General features: G+C 41.7%; 1 protein-coding gene across 1 annotated transcript; it reads right to left on the bottom strand.

Annotated features, from left to right (window-relative positions):
* Window positions 1–1,570: 1,570 nt before the first annotated feature.
* Window positions 1,571–11,218, bottom strand: SLC35G1 (solute carrier family 35 member G1). The gene is given in 4 exon segments (XM_054637744.2): window positions 1,571–6,452; window positions 6,955–7,135; window positions 10,947–11,182; window positions 11,184–11,218. Coding segments are annotated over 4 exon segments (1,212 nt in total). The 3' UTR covers window positions 1,571–5,692.
* Between the last annotated feature and the right edge of the window lie 5,399 nt (window positions 11,219–16,617).

Raw genomic sequence — 16,617 nt, 5'->3', positions numbered from 1 at the left:
TAACTTCTACAAAACATATAATTCAACAATATATTTAACAATATATAGAACATAGCAAAAATCCTTTAATTAATGCTGAGGGTATTTTACCCCCTTTTTATCAAACAGTAATTCACAAAACATAGGAAATTACTCATTCTGATATACAGAAGTTATCACCATAGAACTCTATATGTGCTCCCCCCGAAGTCACCTGCATCTGCAGGAACATAAAGCCACAACTTTTCTTTGGATGTACAGTCAGTTATGACCCCAAAAACATTCTGCTGGTAGCTGCAATGTCCTGCTGAAGTCAGTGATCAGCACTGCCAACACTGAATCCATGCAGGGACACAGACAATGTTTTTATTACCCTGGTGGGGCTGATGCCACAGATGAGCCTGCCATGGTAATCATGGTTAGAGAACTAAAAAAACAAACTCTTCCTGGGTAACTACTGCTAGTTAGCAAGGAAATAACTTCAAAAAAGGCTGCCTCCCTAGAAATAAACCCTCCATCAGACAGCTCTTAAAACAAAAGCTCAAGGAAGAGAAAATACCATGGGAGTAGTTATGAGTTTTTAAATTATGATCAAGGGAAGTACGATCCATTTTGTTATTACTAATTCTGAGAAGCATCATCTTGGACCACTTTTTGGAATTGGGCATCTGTTTTCAGAATAAAAATTACACATTTAACTAGTAATATCACCAATGCTGTTAAGTTGAGGTTATTTCATGCCTGGTGTTAGATAGAAATCCATTTTAATTATATAGACCACTCTTGTCTACTACAATGAGCTTGTCAAATTCTTGGTGTAGACTTATTTAAAAGCCCTTATTTAAAGGGCTTTTAGAGCATACTTTGAACAACCAACAGAACCTGAAAGAAATTGGCTGCTGCACAGTGACAGTACAAAGCCATCAGCTTTCTACAGAAGAGTTGGGTACATAAGGCATTAAGGCTACAAAGTCTCACCACCAGCAATTACAGTGTCTTGCATAGTAAAGAACATATGAACCAAACTTATGATGCATCAGTAACAATTAAATCTTTTTATCCCTATGTTTCTGTGCAAAATAACCAGTAATTAATTATTACTCCTTCTATTCAGAATCCACTGAAATCGGAACATTGAATGAATATGTTGAAATTCAAGAGAAACTTAACATTATAACAAAGCAATTGCAGTGCAACAATATTCCATCATATTACATAGGAAGGAGTGCTATTAGAATAGCATATTTAAAAAGTAAAGATCACAGCAGGACACTACAGACAATGAACACCAATATATTTCTGACTCAAAGCTCAGAAAAATAACTTTTGACCCTGAGAAACTTGCTGTATGAAAAAGCTAAAGAAGATCAAAATCTAAAAGAATCAAGGCTCAGACAGTTTCATTTCAGATTCTCAAACTGTTAATTTTTGGAGAAAAGTTTTACCATCCCAACAGAAATTTTAAGAAATATTTTCAATTGAAAAACCCCAGCATTTCATCATATCCACACTTCTGTAGTTTCATTATCTTTAAGGCTTGCAACTAATATGTAGGCTTTCTGCCTATATTTGAGAGGAAGAAAAATTTAAGAACTTAAAGCTTAAATGTCTTTAATTCCCAGCATCATCTAGAAAAGCCAATTACAGAAACTAGCTTGTAATGCTTTATGGACAGAGAAGCCCTAGTCAAGTCCTTCATTCTCATTCCAGTAAACAGTTCCCTAAAAGATCGATCAAAATCCAAACAATGTTCCAAAACATACATCTGCCAACATAGGATCTGGTTTAGATTATTGTCTTAACAACTTAAATATTTAGCAAGGTTTAAGAACAGCAAGAGGAAATAAGCAGATGAAGCCATAAGGAAACCCTGTATGTTTGAACAAAGAAAAAAACCAATCATCTGGGGGTTTTGGCAAAAGAAATATATTGAAAGAGTTTCTGCTAGAACTTGAGACAAAAATTACAAACCACTATACCTAGATGTTGACTTCTGGTCATGTAGCATATTTTCTACATTTACTTATGTGTTAAGGACAAGAAAACAATCCTTTCTTCAGTAACCTGTTTTCTCTACTAAGTGTAAACAAGATTGATTGAAATCACACAGACTAAAGATGTTTTTTAATGTAAGCTTCCACATAATTTTTATTCTGTACTGACAAAGCAGCATTCATATAATGTAATTTAAACTAATACCAAATTCGACTTCCTGAAGTTTTTATACTGTCATCAAGTTTAGGTTACTCCGGTTTTGCCCTCTCCAACACCCTTACTAAGAAGATATGTACTGGATCAGCTCCCAGGAGTAGCTCATCGCATAACCACATAGGCATTGAGCCAAGAAGAAAGAGCAGGGCTAGCTGACAATCCAAGTTTGCATCAATCTGAACAGTTTTGGAACCACACCTTTATAAGTGGCAATTCAAACACATGCATATTACACGTGAAGTGAAGCAGTAAAAAATGCAGTCTGTTTTCCTTCCCTCCCCTGAAAGCTGCTCTCAATGGCAGTGATGGTTAAGCAGCAGAAAAACAATCCCAGTTCAGAGTTTCAAGTATTAAGCAAAAAGGGTGCCAAACTGGAATTTTATTATTATGTGAGGCTTTTAAGAGATAATAAAGCAGTTTCCTGACCTTGTCAGCAGTAGCTGAGCTTCAGTGTTCAGGAAAAGCAGAGAACAGACAGCTGTAAGCAGGAACCAATTCTACCCCTCAAATGGAATCTTCTCATATCCATAAACACATTCAGATTCAGGGTGCAGGTTTTGCCTACAGAAACTAGGACAACAACAGCTCCTCATATTCAGATACATAGAAAAGGTTTTTCTGTGAGGTAATGAAGAACACCTGGAGGACAGAATCATTGGTCCCAGCCAGCACGGCTTCATGAATGGCAAGTCTTGATTGTCAAACCTCCTAGTCAATCTAGGAAAGCCAGTACACATAATCTTTCTGGACTTCAGCAGAGCTTTTGATACTGTCACAGCATCCTTCTGGACAAGATGTCCAGCACACAGCTGGATAACTGTGTTACACAATGGGTGAGCAACTGGCTCACGGGTCAGGCACAGAGAGTTACAGAGAATGGGGTGACTTCAGGGGTCCAGTCTCTAATGAGCTCCAGACACAGCCCAGTTCTCTTCAACATCTTCATTAATGACTTGGATGCAGGACTCCAAGGAATATCAAGGAGTATCAATGACACTAAATTGAGAGGAGCTGTTGACTCCCCCAAATGCAGGGAGGCCCTGCAGATACCTCGATAAATTATAGGGCTGGGCAACCACCAAACATCCAAAGTTTAACAAGGTCGAGTGACAGATTCTGCACCTGGGGTGGGGCAACAGACAGACTGGGGAATGAGAGGCTGGAGAGCAGCACCACGGAAAGGGATCTGGGGGCCTGGTGGATGGCAAGGTGAGTAGGAGTCAGCAGTGCCCTGGCAGCCTGGAGGGCCAAGCGTGTCCTGGGGGGCACTGGGCACAGCATGGCACCAAGCACAGCATGGCCAGCTGGGTGAGGGAGGGGACTGTCCCACTCTGCTCTGCACTGCATCTTGCACTGAGTGCTGGGGGCAGTTTTGGGTGCCATAAGGTAAAACAACATTAAGCTATTAGAGAGCTTAATGCAGGGCCATGAAGATGGTGAAGGGTCTGCAGGGGAAGACTTATGAGGAGTTGCTAAGGTCACTTGGTCTCTTCACCCTGGAGAAGAAGAGACTGAGGGGACACCTCACTGAGGTCTTCAACATCCTCATAAGAAGACGTGGAGGGGCAGGTGCTGATCTCTTTTCCCTGTAGTCAGTGACAGAACTCAAGTAAAGGCCCTGAAGCTGAGTCAGGGGAGGTTTAAGCTGGATATTAGGACGAGGTTCTTCATCCAGAGGATATCTGGGGACTGCAACAAGGTCCCCAGGGAAGCAGTCAGAACACCAAGCCTGTCTGATTCAAGGAACGTTTGGACAATGCTCTCAGGCACGTGGTGTGACCCTTTGGGTGTCCTGTGCAGGGCCAGGAGTTGGACTCAATGATTCTGACAGGCCCTTTCTGACTCAGTATATTATGACCCTAAGGTACTATTTGCATTCCATACCTTTGGGATTGAAATCTCTGCATTTGCCCTGACAGGATGCAATGCTTATTGGCAAAGGAAAAGACAAGTGACTAGACATCTATAAATCAAAGAAAACATCCACCACCTTTAGTGATTTAAGAAAAAAACATCTATCAAGTGTACAGAACACAGCATTCTCTTTTAGAAAACAGTAGACTGAGTAAGTAACAGAAAACCTCCTCAAGATACAAAGGATCAAATAAAGATTCCAATTAAAATTTTCTTTAAACTTTACTGAGACAAGACCCAAAGTTTCAACTTGGGAAAATTTCACTTCCTGATACTGAATGTTTAGTCCTCCTGAAATGTGAAGGATACTAAGATCTAAAACTATTTTTCTTTAGTATTTGTTGCATTCAAGATAAAGCCTACAAAAGTGAGAAGATGTGCAAGAGAAGTGATAAATACAGAGTTAAAAGGGCCAGCATGAAAAGTGGGACTGAAGTTGCCCACTAGGACTGTCTGATGCAGTGTGGATGGCTGAATGTGATGTGTATCCATAGTGTCACCCTTCCACCAAGCTTTCTTCAAACCTCTTCTGTAGAATCTCTGTATGACCTTGGCCAACCTGCATTTTCTGTGAAAACTGCAATTAACATTGCACTCTTGTACATTCTTAGGAAACAGGCAAAAGCTTTAATGTAAATCCTTCTATGTTTATGAAGGCAAAGGAGACTCAAACTTGGTCTCATAAAGAACTTTTGTATAGAAGGATCTGAAAAGGGTCATAAGCAGCATTAAATATAACCTATATTAAAAACCTAAAAAATATAATCTTTTGCATAGAATAAAGAAAAGTGCAGCTACAGCGCAGCAGTCCCTACCAGAAGAAAGGGCTAATTTATGTGTGGTATAGAATTAACTGTTGTCTCTCATCACTGAGACTGCAGCAACTAAAGACATGTTTACAGGGAGAATCACTTGTGAAAAAAAATAGGTGATTAGGTTATTTCACTATGTCTGTGAAGTAAGTGCAAACACTTCAAATACTTTTTTTAAAAAAGCAAAGCTGATAGGTAATTTTCCCAAGTTAATTTTCTCTTGATATTACTTGGAAAAATGAAATCGCTTTTGTTTTTTTAGAATCCAAATTAAATCCACATTTGGCATCTCTTTGTGCAAAATAATAATTAGAAAGCTTATAGAAGTACAAGTTTTATCTATTCTATAAAAGCTGGTTGTTTAAGGATTATCAACTCTTCATTCCCTTCCAACTTTTGTACTGCAATCCCTGTGGTAATCAAGCACAGAATATTATTAAGTCTGGGAGACTTATTTCCACTGCTCTGAAAAATAGAGTCTAAGTGGAGAGTCAGGAAATTTAGGAAAATAAATATTGTACACTTCTGAAAGGAAGCAACATCTTTGAAGTATCTCTCTACTGCCCATATTAGCACGCCTAAATATAAGAAAGTATATACCTCATCAGTTGCTAAAACATCTTCGATTTTAGTTAAAAAAAAAGTCAAGTTATTTTACTGGATATAATTTGGTACTACAATTTGGTAAATGGGATATTTAAATAAATAAAAATAAATATTGTATTTATATATCTTTCAAGATTGCTTGTTTCTGTAGTGAATTAGTGTCTGTATTGTTAGATTTCCCTCTGTTTAGCTTTTTTCACACTGTGTCTCCACTTACGAATGGCAGTTCCGGAACTACTGGCTACTACACAAAGGCCACCACCCACAGTCCACCAAGTTGGTATATGATTGAGAAAAAGAACTTGTAAAATAAAAGCAAACACCACATCCATTGTTCTCATTATTGATACAGGTCCAGCTTTCTCTATCTGTAATGCTTTTGTGAGAAATATCTGACCCCCCAACCCTAACAAGCCTATTAATATTAGAAAAACCCTATCTCTGCCACAATGTGGTAAACGCCATTCATTCAAAACAAACAATGCTATAACACATCCAATTAAACCAATGACTGCATAATACCAAATTGACAAAAAGTAATGCACAGACTTTCCCACCTTCCTTAGTATAACAATAGTCGAAGCTGCAGATATCGTGCTTGCAATCGCTGCTATGGTTCCTTTAAGGTGATCTGAGTAACTTCCTTCAATCCCTGCAACACGTGAGCCAAACAGAAATGGTGGTCTGGCAATAAGAATCACTCCAGTGACTGCAAAGAGAGTGAACAGAACATCCCAAAGGCTGTATTTCTCTTTGAGAAAGATCCATGCCAGCAATGATGTAAAAACAGGACTGGTAAAAGTTATAACAGTGGCATCAGCTAGCGGCATGACTTGGTAAGCGTAGTAGAGAAGAATCATTGCAGTAGAGCCAAGGAATCCTCGGAAGAAAAGAAAAATTCTTTTACCTTTTGGTCCCAAAAACCCTGTTCTGAAAAACAGAAATGTCACATTAATGTCACTACCTTGCTTATTTCATGACTAACATCCAAACATATTTAAGTATGGTATATACCTTTCTAGACAAGGGAGTTTAATACCCAAATATTCTTAACTGTCTGATCACAGACCAGTTTATTTCCATCATGACCCCCAATCACATTCAGAGTCCAGAATCTGTTCTTCTAGTGAATAATTTTTCACTAGCAAAATAACCCAATAGTATCTACAAATTATCTTCTGTTTTTTTAAGATCACCCCTTTGTGGAAATCAAATCACTTGATACAATAATCCTAGTAGAAGCCTCTACCATTCAGGGAGTCAAAGATTTTCAGTTTCATATTAAGAAACGACCAACTAATCTAAAATAATGCAGTTATGCAACTGACGTCCAAACTAAAATAACACTGCATTGCAATCATATTAAAGTGAGTGATAATTCTAGATCTAGTTTTAAGAAATAACTTGAAATTTAAACATTTTTTACACTTACTTGTAGTATATTAAACCAGGAAGAACAAATGCCATTTGGAAAACACATCGAAATGCACTCACTTCCACTGAATGTACATCTTCTATTTTTTTAAGAAATAAAGAGGCCACTGAGAAAAGGAAGGCAGATAGTATGGTATAAAACAGACCAAGTCCTGGGCACGTAGCTTTCCTCTTTGCCCCTGCAACAGATAAAACTACAGTTAATAAGGATCTATTAGAAGACTTTTCTGATCAGACAGCTCTGCACACTGCAGTGCTCCACGTATCTGCAGTGATTTTTGTGATGGAGAACAGGGGAACCAAAGAAACAAACACAAATATTACATATATTTACCAAATCTACCATGAAAATACTTTTCACTGACCATCATGGGTCTTCTTTTTTTTCTTAAAACAGGGTGTAAGAGATGAACTCTAACACCTGGGATACAAAACACTGCAGTTCTACACGAGATAGTAGACTTAACTTCTTGTAGATATCAGACCAGTACAGGTGATTTACTATAGGGACTAGTCACAATTCTGCCCAGGAACCAACAAATGTAACTGACTACAAAACAGTCCATGGTCAGATTCTGAAACTATTATCTTGGGAATCAGCTGCTTAGTTAACTAAGGTTCCTAAGCAAAAATTAATTTCCTTTCTCACAAATACACAATATAAAATCTCTGTACAGAAGTTCATTTTTATCATACCTCATGTTTATTTTGCAACTAAATCACCCTAAATTTGACCAAGACCAATAACATTTTTATCTCACTGTAAGAATCCAAATATTTTCTTCAAATAGGCATCAAATACAGATTTTTAAGCAGAATAAATTTAAGTAACTAATGTTAGAACATCAAAGGCCTGATATTTGTCATAATTCCATGAAGACCTTAGTTTATGCTTATTTATCAGACTTCCCCTTCCTGAAAGTTTCCCAAGTCTAATTTTTCTATTCAAGTTTCCTCATTGCCTCAGGCTCTCTTCAACGACATACTCTTCCTCGTTCCACTCATTTTCTCCACACTGATTAAAAAAAAAAAAAAGCAAGCAAGGAGAGGGAGAACTGTGAGACAGAGAACTGTGTTGAAGTCAGCAGCAGCAATCTCCAAAGAAATCAGCCTTTTTTTGTTATTGCTTTGTTGCATAAAAGGAACGGTGTTTCCACTGAACCTAGAGGTGAACACCAAGGAAAACAGAGCCCATTTAAAAATTTGAGTGGGATGTCACCTCACTATCTCTTTCTTTTTTCTCTACCTGCATAAAATACGGGGAGCTACCTTTTCTTCTGCAACTCCCTCTAAAGATAGGAGCAAGAACTCCATGTCCCAGAAGCAGTGTTTTGATAAAAGGATGCCTCATCTCACATTAGTGTGGCAGCCTGTGAGCCTTATGGATCCTCTAAAACACCGTCAGCTGGGTACTGCTGTGAGTTGCTTAGCAACTAAGTATGGTTTTGAGAGGGTTTTTTTTTTTTAAATTAACAAAACTTGTCACAAACCATTTTGATCCTCCTTGAGATCAGCACTCAAGGCTGAGAAAGTGCATCTTACTTACTGCCTAGAAGGGAAGACTTGCAGGCTGGAGTCCTAGGGACCCAGGCTTTACAACAGCAACCACAACCTGAAGTAGGCAAAAGGTTTGTTTCTCAAGGAATCCTGCCACACTGCAGCTGAGAGTTACAGCTTCTACTTGAAATATTTCTGTTTAGCAACAGCCTCTTACATAAAACTGACTATAAAAACTACCACAAACCAACACTGGACCAGGACACCTACCAACTATGAAACAAAGTGTTTAAAAAGTGTTCGTGAACTACGTAATGCCTTAATCCACACAGTCACATAACAGAACTTCAAAATTAACAGTCTCTAATATTGAAACAAAAGGAATCAGACTGGCTTATAACTGAAATGGGAAATCCAAACCCAGGCTGGCTTATGGATGAACACAGCACAAACATAACTATTAACTTTTATCTCAGGCATGATAGCTTCTCTGATTATTACAGAATGAAGCCAACCTAAATAAAGGAAGCGCTGAAATGGAAAACCAATCAAATTAAAGCAAAATATACTGAAAGGATCTTATATCCAGAACTAAACTTTGGATTGTAAGGAACAAACAAAAATCAGAAGGAACTAATTTCTGCAAGCTACCCAATAGCACAAGCCTATCAAAAACAGAATCTTCAGAATCTTGTAATACTAGAATTTAAACTATCAACATCTTGAATTGCCAAAGCATGTACTTAGTAAAATAAGAAAGTGTTTTATTTCATTTTAAAAATAAAATGGTCCAAGTTCTTCCACCAAAAACAAGAACTGCAGTTCTGAAGAGTACTTATTTCAAAGTTAGTTTTAGAGAGAAGTTACATTAAGATAACATTCCCACCCCACAAAATATTAAGCCTCAAAATACCAGCCTAACACCATCAAAACAGTCAAGCACTCATGCTTTTTTCAAAGAATGTAGCAGCCTGAAAATCAAAAGATTTCAAGCAGTACCCAAGTCCTCTTTTGAGTGGCTACAGATTTAGTTTCCAGTTTTATTTCCTGGCCATCTCCATACATAATGCTTTCAAACAATCTTCTACTTCTGTTTTAAGTCATAGGTAAATGGCTCCCACTGCGACCTGTTTTAGTTGTAAATTCTAATTGAGTTTTTAATGCTGTACCTTGTTGCAAACAGTTTTATACCTGCAAAATGCATGCTATAAAAAAATCACACTTCTCACATACAAGCATCTAAAGAACAGCAGGAGAGGCAGAAGAGTACTGGCTGTGGGAAAGACAGTCAGTGAGAAGATGATTGTCCTAGACCTTCAGGAAAGGCAGAAGATTCCCCACGTTATAAAAAGCAGAAGAGCTCTCTTTGACTTCTGTAAAGTGCCAGGAGCACAACAGCCTGCACTGGAACTAATCATGGTCATGCAGACAAGATCTAGGGGTGATTCATAGCCTTCAGTCATCAACTCAGTCAACAATTTTGAGGCAGACAACACAAAACCGAAGTACTCTTTCTGGTTAATTAATCAAAGTTTCTCAGGATTTCAAACACTGGGTTTTTTCCCCAAGCTTTGCTTTGTAAGTGACACTAATGTGAATTTCACTGATGAAGGACTCTGGCCTCTCCACAGCTCACCAACAAATCTATTTTCTGCTGCAAAGTCAATTACAGTCATTTTAATGACAAACACATTTTCAGTGAAATTGTTTTAAAAAAAGTACTCCAGATAACTTCAGAAATTATTTTAAGATGGCATTTATGTTTTAAGAGAACTCCACTTTAAACCTACATGTTACATATTTCCCAATACGTTTGTGGCTTTATCAATTTGTGGCTTATCAGGAAGTCAGAGTCCCAAGTACGTGGACCAACTAAAGCGCGCTCTCAAACGCATTTATAGTGTCAGAGGTTCACATAGGCAGAAGGCACTTCTATTTACCCAAACCTGTCAAGTCTTTAAAACTTTAAAACAGGAAGTACTGTTTTCCCGAGGAATAATCGCTCCCGAGGTTCTCACAGAGGCGACAGAGCCGCCCGGCCCTGGGGGTGAGCGGTGCCGGCGCTGTGCCCGCTCCCGGGGCGGGGGGCACCGGGCACCCGGCCCGAGCCGCGCCCGGCGCACAGGCACCGGGGCACGGAGCAGGACGTGCTGCCGGCCCGCTAATTCCCTCACCGGGGCCGGCCTGTCCACTCAAGAAGACGGGAGGACGAGGGCGAGGCCGAACCCGCTCGCAGGTGAGCCGCGGGTACCAGGTGCCGCCGCCGGGGACGGCTCGGAAGCGGCGAGGCGGCTCCTGCCGCCGGCGGGGCGGGCACCGATGCCCGGGCGCCCTCTGCAGCCTCCCGAGGCCGCTCCCCGCCCCGCCGCCACGTGCGGACGGCCCGATGCCCTCGGGCCGCTTCTTCATCCCCCGCGGCCCGGCAATGTCACCCCGAGAGCGGGCAGCCCAGCCGGGACGACGCTGCCCCCCTGCCCGACTCTCTCTCCTCACCAGGTGCCTCGCAGCAGAACGGCCACGACATGCCCGAGCAGCAGCCACAACCGCGGCGCTCCTCGGCACCCGCCGCCTCGACGCCGGGCGCCGGGCACGGCTGCACCGCACCCGGCCCATCCTCCCGGCCCGGCGGCACCTCAGGCTCCTGCCCGGCCGCTGCCGGAGCAGCGTCGCCCTCTCCGCCCTGACACAGCACCATGAGGTCGCGGAGCTGCCACGATGCTCCCGGCGGCTCCTCGGCTGCCGGCGACACCTGCCCTCCTGCGCATGCGGTGCGGCCGCCCAGCGCCGCCCGCCGCCTTCCCCCGCCCGCCCGCAGCGCCGAGCACCCGCGGGGGAGGCTGCACCGGGTCCCGGCTCCGCCACCCCCCGCCAGGCCCCGCCTGGAACCGCCCGGGCGGCCCGTCCCTCCCGCGGCCGCTACCTGCCTGCGAGCCCGGCGGCGGCGGAGGGCCCCTACCGGGACAGGAGGCAGCGCCCCGCCGCTTCCTTCCTGGCGTCCCCCGGAGAGACACCCGGCGAGGGCAGCGGGAGCGGTGCCGGGGAGCAGCGAGGCCGTGATGCCTCAGGAGGGGGAGCTCTGACCCCGCCGGAGAGCGGAGGGGGCCGCGCAGGCCGCGGCTGTTTGCGAGCAGAAGAGATAAAACACTGGGGAAAGGTGACGCGAAGTTATTTTGGGGGCGTTGTTGCGTCATTTGCGCGCCCAGAGTGAAAGCACCGCTGTGTGTGCCCGCGGCACTGACCCCTCTCAGCTCAGCTCAGCCTGGCCGGGCCCATCGGCCCGGACACTGCCCCGAGATAGTGCACCCGGACAGAGCACCCAGATAGTGCACCCAGATAGTGCAGCCGCCGCAGCCTCGGCTGTCACCGTGGGACCTCCCTGGACCGGGCTCCGAGCCCCGTGGAAGAGCCGGGATGGCCCCGATGCCCCCGTCAGTGCTGCTGTGTCAGTGAGCAGGGGCAGCGCATCGCTCCCTGCCAGAGCTGCTGCCTGCTCCGGGTGAAAATGGAGATGGGAACCTGGTGGGCAGTTCAGTCAGGATTGTTAGTGAGGTACAGAAATGTAGCCCCCTCCTCATATGTTTTCCCTAAGAAAACAATGCTGCCAATGCCTTTGGGCAGGGGAATCGGAAAGGGTAGAGAGAAAACAGGGGTAGTCCTTTTTCCTCACCCATGAAAAAGTGCAGAGTAAAAGAAGCAGAATAAATTTAAAATGCTATTTTTTTTTCCTTTTGAGCAAGTTGAACTGTTATCAATAATTAAAATGGGAGGAATTTCTATTAAAAGGAAAGATTTATGCTCACATTCATCTCTTAGCTGCATAAATTAATCTCTGTTTATTTCTTTATTCTTAACAAAGGGAAATGTAATCTACAGCTTTAGCAACATGAATGCCAAATGGTAGATAAAAGCTATTTCCTACAAACGATTTTAAGTTTTCCCTCAAGCTACCTCATAAAAGCTATTTCAAGCTTTTGGTGTCTCTAATTTAGCACATTTTATAGTCCATGCTAACCCACCAGAGGCGGTAAGTATTTCATTATCTTGGAGCCAGCGGTTGATTAATATGACCAGAATTGTTTCACAAATTGTTCTTAGCTAAAAATTAGATGTGCTATATCAATTATTAAAATAAGAGAAATCAATTAATAAGGTTGTGTTGAAATCAGAATTATTCCTAAATATTTACATTATCTGAACTTCTGTTGCTATAAACCAAGAAAATAATTAAATATATGCTGCAGTATTTATGATCAACTTGTGTTACAGTTCCTATCAACATAGCTCTCTACAAAGTCTATACTAAAGCTTTACTAAATCTTTCCTATAGAGATACAAAATTTCCCAAATTTCTCTTAATTAAGAAGTTACTTTTTCTTAATGCACTTATCTATTCATCAGAGTTTCATTTCGAGAGAAAGGTGCAAATAAACCTGGCAGCCTGCTGTTTTCTGAAGAAACTTCCCCTTCCCTGCACTCCAAGGCAGCTTTCACAGGCCACTGTTCCAAGAATCACCAACACAAAGTTAGAGCTGTCCTTCCCCAGGCGGGTTTTGGTGGAAGGGCAGTGGGGATTCTCTCAGCAGCCATCCCAAGCTGCTGATCCCACAGGTGTCTCAGGGGAACACCTGGCACATCCCCTGGGCAGTGGGGGTGGAGCAGAGCACACCCACCCCAACTTTTGTGGCTGTCTGCACAGTCACTGGGTGAGTTGCCTTTGGGGTCAGTAACAGCAGAAGCAGCTGGCTAACTCAAGTCTTCAGTGAACAAAACCAGAGCCCAAACATGGTCCACAGTACAGACAGAGAACAAATTTTAATGAGTTCTTACAATTTCTGGCTATTTGTTAAAATGTGCAGATTATATATTTATTTTAAAATAGTAATTTTTTTTAAGTGCCAAGTGCTGAGCTGCAGAGAGTTTCAAAGAGACTGCAACAACCCCCTCCGTACCCCTCCGTGTCCGGTTTTGAAAGGGAACATCTGAGGGCAGTGTTTGTTTATGCCAAGATACATGAAGTCTTCTGTTTGCTCCTGGTCAAACTGCCAGGTTTGTCTCAGCTTGAGAGCTTCCAAGTTCTTGTAAAATACAACCCTCTTCCCTGAACAAGGAAACAGAGCAGTTGCAGCTGCCCAAACTAAGCAGCAGTCAAATGTAATTTGCAGGCATGCTGCCCTAGACTGGAAAATTAAGTACCTGCATAAATGTGCAGGTCAATGTCTAATGCAGCTTTTTCAAGTACAGATTAAGTCTCATCTGTGTGATACTGTGCCCAGAACTGGCTGTTCCTTTCTCCAGCACATCACCTATAATGTCTTTGCTGAGTGCAAACTCCATAAGAAAAGGCATTAGTAAGCATGGGCAATTTGATCATTGAAATTAAACTGCAGCACCAGCTAGAATGGCATTTATTTGGTTTCCATAAGTGCAGAAAGCGAGCCAGCTCCTGCACAGTCACCACTCTCCGAACACAGAGCTTTCTTAGGTTGCTCTTAGGAAGAATATTATCACCCTCATCCAGAATTCAGGCACAGGTTTTGTCACTATAAATGCCAGAAACAATCCAGTACTTGACTGCAGGTTGAAGTACAGGCCTGGCAGGTACTGAAAGTCCTGTAATGAGTCCCTGGTCTGTGTGCCCCGTAAGGGACCCTTTGGTTTCCATCTCCCCCCCTGCAAATGCTGTTTCTGACTCCTCAAAGTGGCTTTCCAGAAACACTAACAAGCACAAATGACAAAGCAATTAAGTAAGTTTTGTGGAGAACCGTGGGACTTTTCTAAGAGATTATAAGAACTTTATCCACTATCACATAACTTCTTTTATCCACCGCTGATATATTCTAATAAGCTTTTTGGAACACTGCTGCTCTTGGAGGTTTAGTGAGAACTAAATAATATAAACTGAGGGAGCCCTGGAGCTGACCTGGCCCTTACTCACCTCTCCTGAGGGCAGCACTAAGAGCTCTGCAGAGCTCCAGCAGGAAAGGCATCTGGATTCCTGGTACATGGAACACCCTGGTGACATCTATCCCAGTTTTATCTGAACATAGCTGTGTCAGCACTGTTAGGTACTGCTTAAGCTATAAAAGTAGTAGATTTAAATCAAAACAGTAGTCCATATCAATGGCTCTTATTCTGTAAAAATGCCAATTCTGTAAAACCAATTTTTTTAAGTTGTTGAGCAAAATTTCATCCAAAGAAATACAGACTAATGTGAAGTAAAAAAATAAATAATAAACTTGCACGGTTTCCTTTCCTTCTGAAAAGGTTTAACAAAAAAACAGATAAGAATTACTTTCTCAGTTTCTGAAATGGATCCAACTCTTAAGTGCATTGTAATAACCATTTACCTCTGCACCTGAGTGCCATAAAACAGATGATTATTGCAGCACCAAGGAGTTTAATTGTCCTGGTCATTCATTCAAACTTCTGTCCAACCCAGAGCTGTTTGGGAATCAGAATCGCTGATGGGCACATCTGGTGCCCTGAGAGGTCATCTACTCCACCCTCCCCTGCTCAAAGCAGGGTCAGCTGGAGTTCAAGACTCTCTCCCTGTTGGGATTTTGAATATCTCCAAGGATGGAGACTGCACCACCTCCCTGGGCAACATGCTCCTGTGTGCAAACACACATTTAAAAAAAAAAAAACAAACTTTAAAACAAAAGTTATGTTTAAAATGAGTGAAAACTTGTAGTCTTGCAGCCCAGTGAAAATGTGGTCCATATGAGCTCCTGCCTCCCTATCCCTATAAAACCCTGTCTTAGTGGGTTTTATGTCCACCTCAGGTGTTAGAAGAGACCTGTATTTTTCAGCTTCCCTGTTAAGGTGGATGGTGAATGAGTCCAGGTTTTGCCATCACCACAAATTGCTCTTGCATGTATATATAGGACTGTTGTACAAACATTTTAATCTTGTGTCACAGAATGTTCCAAGCATCACAGTTTTCTTCTTCCTGAGTTGGTGGTTGTAATGAGTAGTATTATAAAACAGGAGATGGGGTGGAACATTGAAATAATAGGGAATCCTGCAATTATGGTCAATATAAGGGAGATATCCTGAGGCTCTTTTTAACTGCATTTTCCAGATTGCACTACTAGCAGTTGCTCTTCAGGAAACTGAAAGTATTGAGATAGGTAAATTCAGTAGAAGTAGGAAGTAAAAAAAGTTCTGGGGTCTCCAGAATGGAAGAATTTATTTTCTTTACTTCTGAAGAATTGAAAAATAATGGATAAGCAGGACAATATTAAAATTCTGCTTCTATACTTGTTAGGGTGCTTTCAATCCAGTATTAAAGGTATACTGCTTAGCTGACTTTTGTCACATAAAGGTCATGCTTCTGTCCTCAGATGGCTTAACTGCACTGCTTGCTAAGCAATCAAGTCTCTGTAGCTAGTATTCCTGGAAAGATAAATTAAAAATAATTTTCTACGTACTCTAAAGACCATAGTGTTTTCATTCTTGTATTTCACATGAATGTCTGCAGAGCTTATGCAAATTTAGATGGTGATCTTTAAAAAGGTATGCAATTTTTAATTCTCTTTAAGCACATGGAAAAGGCTATTATTCCAATACATCTTGGACAAAAACATATTTTCTTTTACTCACCTAATGAAAAATCTGTATGATTCTTCCTTTTTCTATCATTTTATTTCCACCAAAGAAAACAAACGTCTAAGCAAACCAATAGAGTGAATTGTAGTTCACTCACTGTTGGGAAAGAACTCACTGTTGGAAAAGAAAATGAACAGCAGTACTGGTTTTGTGGATCATTTGTATTTGCCACAGGCCAAAACTGTAATAAGTTTCATAAAGCACTGTGGTGGTGGTGGGTGGCATTCAGGCCTTGGCCTGCTACTCTGAGGAAGCAGCAGCACTTGCTGTAGTACTGCAGTGAAGTTTTATAGATTGCTACAAGTATATCACACTATTCTCAGTGAAATAAAGGAGTTTTTAACAATAAATGTGTATTTACACTGCCTGTGTGAAAGGAGTTTTTAACAATAAATGTGTATTTACACTGCCTGTGTGCCTCTCCCTCAGGTGTAACTCCTCCATGTCAGGTGCATACACACACACAGGTATGTTCTTAGTTTATGCAGTGATACAGTGCAGGTAATGAACAGAATTCCTAATGTTTCAAACTGGCAGTGCTTGATAAGACATATTC

This window comes from Agelaius phoeniceus, chromosome 9, assembly GCF_051311805.1.
Source record: "Agelaius phoeniceus isolate bAgePho1 chromosome 9, bAgePho1.hap1, whole genome shotgun sequence".
Taxonomy (NCBI): Eukaryota; Metazoa; Chordata; class Aves; order Passeriformes; family Icteridae; genus Agelaius; species Agelaius phoeniceus.
This window is presented reverse-complemented; position numbering and strand designations above follow the sequence as displayed.